This window comes from Rhyacophila brunnea, unplaced genomic scaffold, assembly GCF_057557595.1.
Source record: "Rhyacophila brunnea isolate RB1 unplaced genomic scaffold, BYU_Rbru_1.0 scaffold_5, whole genome shotgun sequence".
In the NCBI taxonomy this organism is placed as follows: domain Eukaryota; kingdom Metazoa; phylum Arthropoda; class Insecta; order Trichoptera; family Rhyacophilidae; genus Rhyacophila; species Rhyacophila brunnea.
In genome coordinates this window covers 26,849,232-26,865,933 of record NW_028233170.1, presented here as the reverse complement: position 1 = coordinate 26,865,933, position 16,702 = coordinate 26,849,232, and the positions used below count along the sequence as shown (strand labels likewise).

Genomic DNA, 16,702 nt, shown 5'->3' with positions numbered 1-16,702 from the left:
AGGAGAGTGATAAAATAATTAATAAACTGATAATTATCCCACTCAATCGAAATAGTTCTCGAATAAAGTAAAATCGGATAATAAAATGGGGTGTAAAATATAAATATTATTCAATAAAACGTTAAGAAAGTTTTTCGGATTATATAAGTAAGTACAGTGTCATCGATTATTATCACACGTAATATAGATAATCTGATATTGATGATGAGGTATAATAATAAAAAGAATCTTGACGAGGTAGATATAATATAGTAAGAAAAAGGCATCTGAAAAAAATAAAACCAAGGAAAATACATATTGCAGCAAAGTTTCAAATGACACTATATTATTTTGATGAATCCTACATACCTATTATTTTTTATTGATTAGGCAGGTCATTTTAATACAAGGTGGGCTTAGTGTAGTCATTATTTCAGAAAATAATAATATTATTCAGCGAACGTGGTAATTAATTAATGTATTAAGCACACTATAAATAGAAAATTATGATTGTCAAGGTTAGGTGCGTACACAAGGCCCCCCTTGTGGTTTGCGTCCGGACCTCCCCCCATGAACGAAAAAAAAATACAGAGTATTTATGTTAATGGCGTATTAGTTTTTTTTCTTCTTCGCCAGGACCTCATCACTGTGGATCGTGACCCGGATGATTTGACTGACAAACATCCTTCTTGACAGGTTGGTTCCAATTCTTTCGGCGTTCTACGACACGCAAGGCATGTGGCCACCTGAACACTCGCGTCACTCATAAATTGGTGCAACTATGTGGGGCATAACATTTTTGCTTTAATATTCCGATGCGGCATGTCTAAAAGGCAAGACCACGCGGATGACATAAATGGACACTAACGATACTAATAATTATTATGACTGTTAAGCAATGCGCATTCGATAGCCACTTATGAATACGACAGCTAACTATAACACCATTTGTTATACCTTATACCAGAAAAATGTGGAGTGTCTGGGTTTGAAGAACTTACCTGGAAAAATGCGGTATTCCGAAATTGAAGCAACGAGAATTTGTCAGATGTATCATTAGCATCTTTTTGCGATTTTTCAACCCAGCCCCCTTCCGCTGCCTTAAAATTCAATAAAAAACATTATGGATATTTTTTCAAAATGGAACCACGAAACCATTTTTCTGTGTGCGAGTCTGGGATTTTATAGAGATTTTAATAAAATTTTGTAATGGAATTACGATTATTAAATGGGAAAATCTTTTATGTTTACCTATATACAAATAATACCTCTTTCATATTGCATATAATTATATAATCTTTCATAATTTTGCCAAAAATAATCATATAAAATTTTAATAAAGTTCACAGTTCACAATAAATTTCACGTAAGATTGCGCGTAAATAATTTATAATTAATTTATTGATAACGATGGGCCAGAGCTCACGTCTGTTGAATATGTCTACGCACTGCAACTTGTTTTGATATCTCAACGGAATACTGATAGTATTCTGACTGACTGATAAATTAAATTATCGCTTTGGACTTTTCGCTATAACTAGAACGTGTTTTGGCTTCAGTCGCACACGAACCACTGATGCTGGACCAACGGAGCCAAAATATACGTTATATACTCTGTGAATTAGTAGTAAACCAATCCAAATAGTAAACAGTATTGTTTATTGTGATAGTTAATCGTTTATACATTGCAAGATTTTGGTAAGTAAGTACTCATTGTTAACTTGTTTGTGGAAGTCTTGTGTAATTATGTAACTTGTTTGTTTATATGTTTCTCTAGTTGTTTTGGTAGTCTTAGTATGTATGCATATCTGATATATTATGTTTATATTCACAATAATCTGACGTAGTCTAGCATCATATTATTCATTGTGAACTTTAACCTACAATTTTACACAAATTACTGCAAATTTTGAAAATGAAGATAATATATTGTGATCTCCACCATTTCGACTTTACGTTAGACCTTTTTAGTTCTGACAATTTGTAGTCATACAGCTGAGCCATCATTTTCTAATATTGTCTAGCTAGGGGGTCCTTCTTATACCTATACTTGACTGAATTGAATGATACGGTGCACAGAATATAACTTCCTCATTGGTGGGTAACCTTATCTTTTATAAATTCATCTAAAAAAAGATGTCTGAAAATAAGTTTTTGGCCATCTTTTGTTTATGAGCACATAAAACTACGAGTATTATAACGACAATGTGAAACTTAATCCCAGAATAATTAATGCCGCACTATTTATGTATATCATACAAAAATAGGTTTAAATATGTACAAAAACTTTGAATAATTGCAGAAACTTACAAAAAATCTGCATAACACACAACATAAACACCAACATATGACTAGTAGGTACTAGTGTAAACTGTGGTTTTTTTGTATATATGTGATAAAACTGTCGCCAATAGGTATGGTATTGCTTTACCGGTTACCCAGAGAACACATAAACAATGGCATGTGCGTTACCTTCTGAGTGTGGTAGTAAGAAGTTTTAAATCTCGAGTGTGGGGAAATACGGGATACACTTAAATACGTACATAAGAATACGTTATTTTCATTAGTTATATCTATATCATAATTTAAATATGTACCTACTTACATTATTTTTTTTTCATTTAACCCTTAATTGCATGGTGTTGCCTTTCAGCAACAAACTGTATTATTTTTTATATTACTTTGTGTGAATGAAATTGTATTTAAAAACTTGCATTTCTCCGCAGTGGAGAAAGTGTGCTGACAAAATAGCTAAAGTTTTTATTCACAGGTGCCACTGTTAAATTACAATAATATTAACTATTAAATGTGCTCGATTAGAAAAGTAGTATGTATCATCATTAAAGGGTTGCCATCATGTATTTAAAGGTTAAACGATATGTGCATTCAATGTTGGTAATAATGTGCTTGGCGTCAAAACCTTGGTCCATGCCAACTGGCTATTACATTTCTACCTTATTAATCTGCTAGTAACGTATATTGCCATTATTTATGTATGGGTATGGGGACAAAAAAAATATGTTCCTACTTATGAATTATTTACATTGTCGTCAATATAAGTTATGTGTAGAAACTACTCACAATATCTATACTAGAGTAAAAACCCACGAACAGTTATTTACTACAGAATCTTTAATGGAGCTGGGTACTATTCAATACTATTATTTAGTATATCTGTCATTTCATTGTAATATTATTATAGCAATAAAATTCAATTTACTGTAAGGTCCTTCTTTATTATTTGGATATGTTAAGTATGTGTATAATACAGTAGGGACTGTGTCTCTTATGACAATAAGCAACGCTATATCTCAATATACAGACATAGTATATGAAAAGATGTCTATTAGGGTGAATTCAATCGGGTAAACAAAGTCATAATATTATCCTATATATATGTATTCAGAAAGATAGCTATTGTTGTACGTATCATTGTATATTTCTATATGTTTATTGGTATCACATTATTTAAGAAAGATTTATTTGTATACATAATAAAACAATAAAATCCATTAAACATAGTACTGTCCACTTTGAGAGGAGAAAACTGAATTCATATTCAATTTATATCTTATTCTCGCAATATATATTATGTACATACGTTCATTGATCGGTGAGTTGCAAGAACCGGTTAATTTCTAAGTGTAAAATATTTATATAATATTGAATACAATTGAACGTATTCAGGGAAAATGAAAATAAGACATAGATAAAAAATGTCAGGATAATAATATAACTAGGTATTTTATTACAGAGTTGATTCATGATTAGTAATAATGCAAGTATTAATAGTCAGTTTTATAATACACTTACTGATTAATTTGCATCGTCGCCAATACTGTTCAAAATATAATGTAAATATTTAACGTATTAATAATACATTTATTAACACGATATTATGGATCTGCAGTCATACTAATTAAGAGAGTTTCTCTTTTTGATTTCTTTAGAGCTTTCATGAATGACGAATTCTCCGTTTTACAAAATTCTTACGGTACCTATATGCATACAAAAAAATAAGCTTCAACACGCACATTATTTAGCCTCGACGATATTAATTATTGTCTGAGATAATATATGCGTGATACATTTTTCATACTTTGTAGTAATTGGTGTTATTATGACGTGTGTACTTGTATTTGACTACAACTAACAGTACACAGTACTGGTCAAATATAATTTTACTCATGAACTATTTACATTACCTATTTCTAATTGAATTATTTTTATTCAATACTAGAAGATTTGAGAATGTTGGATTATTTTAATTTATTATATCTTAATTTATATCACATACTAGCTGACCCGGCGAACTTTGTACCGCCTCAGAATCAATAAATCTTGTGTTAACTTATTCTTCTTCTTCGATGGCGCTACAGCTCAAGTCGAGCCCTGGCCTCCTCCACCGCCATCCTTCAGCCGGAACGGTCCTCCGCACGTCTTTTCCAGTTCATGATTTTTAGCAGCTGGTTGGCATCTTTTGTAATGTTGTCACCCCATCGTGTGCGTGGCTTTCGCACTGGCGTTTTCCCCCCTGGATTTCCTTCGAGGATCTTCTTCAGTATCCGTGACTCAGGCATGTGCTGGACATGGCCTGCCCAGTTCAGCATCTGGAGTTTTATGAAGGTGGAGAGTTTTGAATCTTGGTATAAGCGGTATAGTACCGTGTTGTACCTAATTCTCCACTCCCCACCATCATTCATGAGTCCGTATATCCGCCTCAGGATCTTTCTCTCAAAGCAATCCACCATTTCATCTGCTTTCACATTTAGCGTCCATGACTTGCACCCGTATGCAACGACTGTGCGTATGACGGTTTTATGGAGCCGGGTCTTAGTTTTTCTGTGGACATTTCTGGATTTCAATATTCCTTTGATTATCGTTGCGTGAATCACATTGCCCATGAGTTTTCTCACCACCAAACGCGTTCCGTTACATAGTTTTGGTTGGTTCAGATTTCGTTCATTACCATGATGACTACCAAGCCAACCTTCAGTTGTAAATTGTGCGGTGGCAAGCCAGGCAGATCCAATGAGTTTAAACATTCAGTTGGATAGTTGGTTGCTTCGTCTTCGCTTGTTACACAGTCGATAGATTTGAAGGAATGCAGTGGACCAACGATTTGATTTTGAATTGTGAAGTTAAGGTGACCCACATCTTTGTTCTTTGCCGCAAGAATTGCACGTTCACTCAACCAATTGTGATTTTTGTGGTTAGCAATGATGTTCGGGAACAGTTTGTTGATGACGTCGTCCTTCGCTGAGACGAAATTGCTAAAATTCAGCGGAAACGAAATCAATCCGTTCGATTAGTCGACAGGAACACGGCCGTTACCGATACAATTATTGATACAATAGAAATCCCATACTACATGAGTAATAGCGCGCATGGATGTACTAGCAAATTAATATGTATACATTAAACTATTGTGATAATAACTGTTTACACGCAAAAGTGCCTACTGTCGAACCATTGTCAACAGCGCTCGAAATGGAAAATTTTACGAACCGGAGCGCTCGATGATTTTACGAAAATATTAACATAGTTATCTAAATTTATGAGTATTTTATAAAAATAAGTGTTAGGTTTTTTGTTTTGTGACCGATCTAGCTCAGACGGTCAAATTATTTTCCTACGAGATTCTATTAATCGGAACGGCGCTCCGGTGCGTTCCGGTCCATTTCGAGCCCTGATTGTCAAACGTAAAAATGCTCTGCGTGGTGTAGTTTATTTTCGACAGGTTTGCCACTATTATTCTACTGCGCATGCGCATACGTCATGCAAGTTGCAACTATCGCGTGAAAATTCAGAAGCCGCTAAACTTTTTTGATCCATGCATTCAGTCTTGCAACATGTACGATAATACGTACTTACATTTGCATTTTATCTTATATTGTATGGATATTAAGACAATAATAAAATTGTTCATATTAAACAATATACCTAATATCATAATTAGTTTTAGTGGTAGACTACATTTCATGCAGTAATTCTAGTATATATTTATAATAGTTTGGTACACAATATATTATCAAACAAATAAGATAAGATATAATGTTTTGATGGACGGATATGCTCTTACTGTCGATTAAATTTGATTTGATTATCAAGTTTATCTGATAATATGTAAATTTATAATAGCTTATCACTAAGTGTATGCATATTTTTGTAATATATTATATTTATCTGAGTCTTTTGTTGTAAATAATATTTTGATACATTTAACCGCATCATCTGTTGGTATATGTTGTCGCTAGATATCTATTTATCTTACTGTCGAACTTGAAAATAATAAAAAGATGAACACGGGATAAAACAACAAAACAACAAAATAAAACAACTATAGATAATGCTTTCATTTTATTTCAGTAGGACAAAACCAATTTAAAGGACAATCATGTCTGCACAGGACAGTTACGAAATAATAGACAACAGATATGGAAAAAGCGCGGTGAAACTACTCCACGTACGTAAAGATGGAATTCTCCATAGCATAAGAGAATACGAAGTGAGCACAGCGTTGACGCTAAACAACCAGAATGATTATCTGGTGGGAGACAATAGTTCTATTATTGCGACCGACTCACAGAAGAATACGGTTTATCTACTGGCCAAAAAGCATGGAGTGACAACACCGGAGGAGTTCGGAATACTGATGTGTCAACATTTCCTGACAACATACAATCACGTAGTTGCGGTGAATATCAAAGTAGAAGTGTACCCCTGGGAACGAATCACTAACGGAAAACAACCCCACAACCATGCCTTCGTATTTACTCCCACAGCTACACGCTTGGCGTTTGTGTCTCAATCTAGAAATGGTAAATATGAAAGTAATTTCTTATTTGTTACAACTATTAATTATTATAGTATATTTTTTTTAAACCATGTCCGATCCTGATAGGATCATATGGGCCTCCACAGAGTGGAGGTTTGTATTAACAGATATTTGTTTTTACAAGAAATGGTTGTCAGTCACTTGCTCAACCTATTAGGTCCACTCTCTGAATCATACACAAATTGAAAAGCAATATGTGTACTTGCCAGACCCAGTTTTCGAACTTGGGACCCACGACACTATAGGCTTAAGCATAATATTATATGTAGATACTAATTTTCATCAATGTTACAGCACACATATTATGACTAATTAAGTTTACCACAATAGGTAAAGGTTTGTATGGTAGATTGGTAGACAGTGACGGATGATTGCTGATTTTGAGACCCATATTATTACAAAATTTCTACACTAGTAATAGCGCCACAAACGGCATTCACTGTGAAAGCCGTTGCGATAATATGCATACATATATTATAATTCTACTATATTTTATCAAAATTGAAATATTATGGTCATTTCACGAATATACTAGGATTATCATTTAATGAAAATGCTTAATATATTCGTTTACCTAACATGTTTACACTGCCGATAGATTTTTGTGTTCAATGTGGGGGAAGTTGTGAAAAAAAAATCATAAATTAAATTTAATTTCGATTTTGATGGGAGGCCATCTTACTACTGTGGGTAAATCATAGTTGAAATCTCTGGAATCCTGAGAATGTATATATTATTTTGGAGCAACTTTCGATTACGAAACTTGAAAACTCCAAAACCGAACCTTTTAATAATGATAGGGTTCCGGAGGTTCCATTTTTAAATTATGTTTGGTCATCAATCACTTGGGATGAAGCAAGTTTATAAAAATAGTAATTTTAAGGAAACGGGTTTGAACATTCTCGCGGCATGTTTTGCATAATTCACTGCAGAATCGCCCGATCGAATCGTATCGTCAGGAAGGTCAATGATAATACGCCAATCGTGACTAACATAATGAACCTTCTCTATCGCCTACAAGATGCAAAATTACCTTTTGGGTTTTTGGATAATTTTATTGGATTTACATATTTATAAAAATGATCACTAAGAATTTATGCATTAGAATAAAGTAAAAAAATAAGTCTCAGAAAATAATAAATTATTGATGAAAGACAATATCATAAAATATAATATGTACCTACATATTATATAGAATTTTGCAGAAAATGTATACCTACCTAAAGTATCATATTATGATCTTTTAGACCCGATTACCCTTTGAGTGTATTTATAACAGAAACCTTAAATTCCTAAAAAATATGCTATATCTATATCTATAATAATATATTAACGAACAACCGCTGGATATATTCCAAGATTTTATAATCATATTTAATTTCTAACACCATAATATATTTTATAATTTACCTATTGAAGTTCTAACAAAGGACGTGCTGTAAATAGGTAAAAAATATAAAATTTGGGGAAAGTTGGCGGTTTTAGTATGAACAATCTATAAAAATGTACAGATATAATGATAATGTAACATGCTTTTATGAACAGCAGGTGACATTATAAATCATTGTACTTAAAGGATAACACTTATGATAAAAAGTATATATCGCAGTAGATAGGAGAAGAATGTATCGCAAATGTTGTATCTGCATTACAATTGTGAATCAATTATTAACTCCAATATAAAGTTTCACCGAATATTTTTTAATGAATAATATTTGGTGTAAATAAAATTAAAGACAACGCGCATTCAAAAAGAATATATGTAAATAATTAATTTTATATTTATTTAGAGAATTTTCCTCTTAATAAAATATAATTGAGTGTTTTTTGAGAAAAAAACATTTTGTAATCCTACGTATAGTACTTAACGTTTTACGGCATGTAAAGTTTTATACCTTCAAGTTTTTCTCGTCATTTGCTCATCCTCTGGCGTACCTCAAGACCATTATTTATTTATATGGGGCATATAAACCCCATAAACCTATTTGGTTGTATGAGCTAAGCACTTCCTTTGAGATCTTCCCAGAATTAAATATTAATGATTTTGAGAATAGTTTTTTGGTCACGCAAGAGTCCCTGTTAAATAATTCATTTAAGCGATTTCAGTCAACTGTGTAAAAGGTAAAGCTTCAAATTTTGGTAGATATATAACTTTAGAATTATTTGGATTATAATAGTTTCTCTGATTTTTTTTAAAGAAATCGATTGGAAATATAATTGGTTTTCAATCGTATACATTACACACAACTGGTAACAATAACATGTTATAATTATTGTTTACAATGTTTGCAACGATATTTTCTCCTTATTATTACAAATATTATTTATAATGTATATTTACATTGATAATTATAATGATTGATATGATGATTGATTAATACTGATTTTTTTTATCAATTTAATCAATTTTAATAGAAATTTAGATACATAGATGTCATATTATTTACAAATAAAGATAAATACTTTGAGCAAACACAATATTTGTATAACATTTAATAAAAAAAAATGCTTTTAAAGAAAATATAAACATAATAATATACACTTGAGTAAATACTTGTATGATGATATAGGTTTATGTTATTAGATTATGTAGACCATTTGCTTAGATAACAGAGAAAAAGTAGGAAGATGCCCAAGATAAATTGTGTACATATTATAATTACGACTACATGTGATGGATGGCATTGATAATAACACGTCATAATATGTTTGCAATAAAGTGAATTAATTTTTTTCTCACAGCAATTAAACGAAAATATAATTTATCCCACTTTACTAACACCTGATACAACAAACTATTATTGCACTGTTATAGTAGATTTATGTGTCAGCAGGTTAGACCTTTTTATAAAAAGATAACATAACATACAGCTGTGTTTCATGTAATAAATAAATACAATACTAACTATAAGTAGGTCAAAAAAACGTTTAGATTTTTTTGCAAATTATGTTAGTATGGTACTGTTTTTTATATTAAAAAAAACGTAATAAAAGTAGTTGAACATTGTCACGCCATAACTACCTAACAAAAAAAAGTACCACCACACTTAGATTGAATTTGCATGTTTTTTTAATAATAAATGTGTTTATTGTTTGAATATTTACATAAACATACACAGTCGATTAAGTGTTATAATATAAACTATAAAGTGTTAAACCGGTAGATAACAATTTTATACTATTTATTTGGAATGCTTTCTTAAAATAGAGATTTTATTACACAGTTAATTGATAAGCTTTTTTGTGGTACCGATGTTTTTCTCGTTAGTGTTATTTAACATGTCTATGTAGATACGTTATTGTTCATGTATTACCGCACGTACTATCAATTAAAAATGTTGATAAAAAGATCATTCGGTCAAATTTTACGGAATATGATTGTTTGTGATATTTTTTTATCTTTACTGTGAAGCACCGAAAATTTCAAACTTGTGGTTTTATATTAATGTATGAAAAAAGTACTTATATATTTGTTAGTTTCATAATTTAGATACCCATGCATTTTTTTCCACAAGTGAATCAACATTAAAGTGTTGATTTTATTTTGTTAATTACAAGAAACATATTTAATTGCAGAGTAGGTACTTTGGTCTTTGGTCAAAATCTCAAATCTTTTAATTAAGAAAATAGCAATATACTGAAAAGTGAATATCATTGAAATGATAATATCAATGTATACAAATATTTCGCTTAATAATAAATATGCTGATGTTGATTTCGTGATATTTATTTATATCTGAAATTCATCATTTGTGGTACCTATTTAACTTTTTATTATATACTTTATCTGTCAAGTCGGTTTCTTTCTGTAGATTTAATAACATCAATCGAAGAAAATAATACCTACATATTTATATGCACGTGCATTTGCTATAATTGTCTTTGATTTAAATGTTTTCTGCAAATATATCCATTCTAAAGTTATGGAAAAACTTTCTTCTTGAAAGTTTTGAAATACATAAAATATTTTTCTATATATTCGTCATCACTGATCTGAACAGCTGGTACTCGCTTAATGGGGTTGTAAATTTGAATAATTCTAACAAAGCGATGTTGCAAAAACTGCGTGGTAATAATATCTACAAGGAATAGAAAGTTATATTCAATCAATATGGATCCTTTTCTTCGCCTACTATTTGATATATTTTTATATTTAAGAGCCGATTCATAATATTATTGTTATATTGGTATACTTACAATATGAATCACAAAATAATATAATGAATTTATTTTTTATCAATATCCACTGCAGACAGTACTGGGTTAATATTGGTAGTGAACGCAAATGATAATAAATTGATAGTTGATGGTAGTCCAGTTAGTTTTACTTAATACATACGAGATCATAAGAAATAAGTTTCGTGGTGCGAACACCAATTATGTAGTTTTGTATTATGGGGTAGTGGAAATGTCATCATCTAATTTGGTAAACCTATAATTTTGAAAATAATTGAAAAATACTGGTGTTTCGGTTTTGACATTTCTGTTCTTATGATCTCGATTTATTAGCTAATGTGCTTAAGTTATTATAATGTCCGTGGTTTGTTTATATAAACTTTCCCGTTTAAGTCACATCTACATAAATAAATCTTGTCACCATTAATAGTTTATGTGACCATTTTGGTTCTTAAATAAATATCGACCGATGACCGTTTTTGCGCAAATGCTAGACTATACAGTGATGTAGGTGAGATGTAACTGTATCAAGACGATTTTTTTGTTTTTATTATCCTTAGGTATAATCCTTATATTAGTATCAGCAGATTTGCTTATTGACATGGCTATTGTAGATGAAAGCGAGCTCGGTCACTCATGTTTTTTTTTACCGCTGCGTTTGTACGACAGATTGCATGAACATTCTTACAATATTCGTATGTTTTTGTAGAGTGTATGTAGGTACGTGTTCTTGCTGAATTTTGCACTACTTTTCTACACAACAGTCTACACCAGACATGTCAAACTATAAGTAAGATGTGATGTACTATACGCTTCAATTGCCATTTGTCATCATAAAACAAATATATATTTGTCTGAGCTTGTATGATAAAAATAATATTAATGGTTGTCAGCTGCTTCCAAAAAACCTGAAAAGTTTGTTATAAATCAATAAGAGTGTATTTAAAAGTACATATTATTTACTTCTGTCATTAGTGTGATTCCTAGGTCAGTACATTACTGGGTGAGGGCCAGGTTCAGGGTGTTCCTCTATCATGTTGGAACGTTGGTCAGAAGTCATCCATAGACTAACACCGAATGTGGTTTTGACCCATGCGTCGTACAAAATTTATCACAGATAAATGTAACCGAAACGTGGATGTAGAATTTCACTGCATCTTATCAAATTGGGAAATTTTTGTCAAGGCACGAACTTCCAAAATGATTCGTCTCATATAAAAATCCCATTTTGTTCAGAGTTAATATCTCACTTTCAAGAGATTATAATATACGAGTATCTCAGAAAGAGTCAATTTCACCGATACTGTCCAACAAGAACATTTTTAACCGCACTTCCATTATAAGCTAACAAGCTCCTCCCATTATTCGACTTGTGCCGAAATTTTCTTGTTGGACAGTAGTGACGGTTATTTATTTAACGTTCAAGCCGATTAGTGTAAAATTGTTTAAATTTTTTAGAAGTCACCAAATTTATTTTTGAACTCCTGAACAACAGAACCAGTTTCGGCCATAAGTATACAATGTATCCAACGTGTCCAAGTGTGTCCAACAGATAAGTATCTCATACTTATCTGTTGGACACACAGTTTGACACGATTTTCTCTACTCAATTTCTATCGGTGTGATCGACCGGTCAATTATTATTAACGCATTGGATATTATGTCAGTTCGACATGATTAGGAATTGCAATACCGAATGAATATAATATGAAGCGCCTAGTTTCAAAAGCCACTAAAACGATTTTAGGTAGTTCTGAGAAAAATGATAAAAACGATTTTAGGTAGTTTTGAGAAAAATGAGAAAAAATCATATCTATTAAATCTGTGAATTGTATGTATTTAGTTTTCAATTTGTTATATTCTAAAGAGTATTTTGGCTTTCCATTTTAGGGGTATCTGAAAAAAACACACCCAACCATTTTAGCAGGTTTTGAAATTTACCCCAATTTTCGATCATACATATTGACGGTTTTTGGCGTTTTTTAAATTTCAATCTTTGGCAATCATATAACAAACATATCCATCTAAATACATTATCTAACTCAAAATTTTTCAAAAACCGTTTTAAGGGCTTTTGAAACTAGGCGCTTCATATCAATACCGGTATTTCGGTATTTCTTATTGAATACGGGTATTAATACATATTACAGAAAAAATAAGTACCTATCAATAAACATAACTATTGCAATATATTTAAAACATTATTGTATAGTAACCTAAAGTACCTATCTACATTTATTATGTTGACCTTTGTAAATATGTATATTATAATATTTTAGAAATGATAATTTTTACAAATACTATCTCTGGTACAGAAAAATCTCTGAAATTCAATGTTCGCTGGATGTGCTATAAACGTTGTATCAATAGTTATAGAATAATAATTGGAAATATTTGCGACGAATGTTTTCTTTTTCGAAATATGTTAATTTATCGCGATAATTCTTTATTAATTTAGTATATTTGAGGGATTTTGTTTTAATTTTATTTAACTTTTGTTGGTTTCCAGTCAATATATTTGCGTTTTGGCAGCATAAAACTTAATTTAATATACAATACAGTAGTAAGTAATGAAAAAATAACATATACGTGTATGCTTTCTTAATACCGAAAATACCGGTATTTTGGATTTTTGAAACCGGTCTTTCGGTATCGATAAATAATTGAATACTGGTTTTGAAATACCGGTACTGCAATCCCTAGACACGATCACCAAAGATGAAATTATAAAAAAAAAGAAAAAATAAATTATGTACCGTATCTTCCAATAAAGAGTGATGACATATGCGCCACTCGTTATACCTATATCAAGCAAAACAAAATAATATTACATAAACAAATAATAAATATCCACTATCATAGTAGACATTATAAAAACACGTGTTTTAAATAAATATATATTTAAGAAGATATTTAAGAAAAAGAAAGTCATGCTGTGAGTTCTTTTTACATTTCAGCTCCTGTCAAAGTAGCAGCTGGCTTAACAAACCTGCGAGTACTGAAGACAACTCAATCCTCATTCGAGAATTTCGTGCGCGATGAATACACGACACTGCCAGAGGCCAAAGACCGCATTTTCAGCACCGTTGTGGAAGCAAACTGGGAATACGGAACAAACAATGCTGTCCAGTATGACCGTGTTTGGTCGCGAGTCAAGGAAGCCATTTTGGAAAAATTTGCTGGTGAACCGGTGTATGGCGTACAATCTCCATCTGTCCAAAACACACTTTATTTAGCTGAGAAGATGGTACTGGACTGGGAAAGTCAGGTATGTAATAAAACTTAATATAAAATGTAATAATTTACTCATCTATTTAATTGTATTAATAACTAAAGAACCACATGAGTCGTTGATTTTACACGTAAGTATTATGTATATTCATGTCCAGAAACTTATGCAATTCAACGTAAAATATTGTATCGGAAATATATGGCCGTATATTAAAAACCGTCAACCACTTTGGGTCGTATAGTACTGGCATAAAATTCATATCTAAATAAATTACGGTTCTTGTCGGTTTACATTTTACAGGAAGCCAGCAGCAAACAAATTTAAAAAATAGCCGATATACTTGACTATTTGTAAGGTTAGGCTAAGTTTTCATTCTTGAATTTTGCCAAAATCAGCTTTGAAAATTGAATAAAGGTTCATATTAAATCTAATAAAAATGGATACCGTATACTACAGGGTTATCTCTTTTCGATAAGAAAGCTTACGATGAACAGTGCCACGGTGAAATGTTTTACGTATAATGTACATATAACCATGTATATTACCACAATTGATCCACACGTCGAGGTTCGCATGCCGAATCAAATTTAACTTCATACTGAAGCCGTATATCAAGAGCCTTTCAATAGTTTTGTGATTTGATTTGGCTCGGAAATTTAGTCGTGTGTGTGCGTCGTCACCTTTATAATATGGTCACCCCATTCCTTTTTCGACAGAAAATATCGCTTTGTTTGAATCGTTTTTAGTCGAATGTATGCAATATTGGTCGGTCTACATTATCTAGGTCTCCATATTTTATTTTATTTATTTTACTCCACTGTCTATAATGCGCACCCATTTTATCAATAGGTGAATTTAAAAAAAATGTGAACCGCATATGACATACGCGTTGCGAATAATGTTATTTTTATTTCAAGTATCTTAGTACATGCGTCCTCTTTGAAGAAGAAATAATTTGAAAAATAGCTAATAAATAAATAATGCATATTCATCGTTATGTGCGCCCCACACCAAGCTTAAGTGAAGGCAATATAACTCTACTCTACACTAAAACGTATCTACATCAGTGGCGTGCAGTGGACTGGATAGATAGTTATATGATCTATATAGATCTATAAAGATGATAGATATAGATATATGGATAGATGCTGTGGTTACCCTAAAAAAATCGGTAACAGTGTATGCGATAACATTATGATTGTGTTACGCTGTTTAATTTTGTTTGACAAACATTAATTTTGATCTTTTGTCTCTAAAGTGATGTAACTGAATATGGTTTTATTTAACAAAATGTACACCTTGTACAGCATTCAGGGGTTCTGGTAATATGTAATAAATAATGGTTTATATAGATTTATCCGACAGTATACCCACGATAAAAAGCTCACCGCACGCCAATGATGTATATAAATATCTTTTGGAGTATAATAATTTTAAAAACCTTGTAAATATTAATGAATGAAAGCATTGTCTCATAGTATAGGTATTTATTAGAATATTCTAGAATTGTTTAATTTTGTCAATAAGCCACAATACAATATAGTGCATGGACCTCGCATATATTTAAATTTAATCATGAAACAAGATGTACCTAAAATGTATGAATTGCACATTAAAGAGGTTTTTATGACATAGGTACATACTGATATCCCTGAGGTCCAATTTTTCGTATATCTACTGTTTTTAAATTAGATTAAAAAAGAAAACTAAACAGGTTATGAAATTAAAATTCAACTAACTAATAGGTACATCTACCTCTTTTATTATATTTTTCAAACTGGTGATACTGATGAATAATTAATATCATCTTTATTTGCAAGTTGAGTTTTTGTAAAAGTCTAACATCTAAAACATTGTGTAACTGCAAGCCCTTCTCTGAAAAATAATAATGTTTCATTTGTTTTGTTTTCAGATATCTTCCATTGAAATAACCATGCCAAACAAACATTACTTCAACTTTGACCTATCGAGATTCCCAAGCAGTCTTACAAGTGGTTCTAGTAATGGGGATGTCTTCCAGCCAGTCGACAAACCGGCTGGCATGATTAGGGCCAAGCTGTGCCGAAAAGATTTGCGAAGCAAATTGTAACATTATTTATTCAACGCAATTATATGCTATAACAATCAATATTGGTTGCATATGGATGAATCCAATTTCACTGATATTTTGTATATAATAAAAAATGTTTAACATACCTGCAGCCTTATATTATTAATATTGAAGTGTATGCATATCATTAGACAATGTTTTAATGAACGACGGAAATAAATGTATTATTTTTGTGGTCTGCATCTAAAAATGTAACTGACCTCAGTTGTGAACGCGTTAAAAACGCTGCAAAAAATTATAATTATCTGAGTATACATAATTTTGTACCGGTATCATAATTTTTTCCAGCTGAAAATGAAATTATACTATATTTATTTTGTTAGCTATAAATATATATTATTACTAGCTGACCCGGCAAACGTTGTTC

At 31.3% G+C, this 16,702-nt stretch overlaps 1 protein-coding gene across 4 annotated transcripts; it reads left to right on the top strand.

Annotated features, from left to right (window-relative positions):
- The first annotated feature begins 1,536 nt into the window (after positions 1 to 1,536).
- Positions 1,537 to 16,420, top strand: Uro (Urate oxidase). 4 transcript variants are annotated; one of them, XM_085956091.1, is made up of 4 exons: positions 1,537 to 1,677; positions 6,352 to 6,800; positions 13,951 to 14,261; positions 16,138 to 16,420. In XM_085956091.1, exons 2-4 carry the CDS (start codon positions 6,377 to 6,379, stop codon positions 16,312 to 16,314), a joined length of 912 nt encoding a protein of 303 aa, XP_085812217.1. In that variant the 5' UTR covers positions 1,537 to 1,677; positions 6,352 to 6,376; the 3' UTR covers positions 16,315 to 16,420. The 4 variants fall into 4 exon arrangements, with proteins under 4 accessions (XP_085812217.1, XP_085812215.1, XP_085812218.1 ...); XM_085956089.1 differs by having other exon boundaries at positions 6,349 to 6,800; XM_085956092.1 differs by having other exon boundaries at positions 1,537 to 1,681.
- The last annotated feature ends 282 nt before the right edge of the window (positions 16,421 to 16,702 follow it).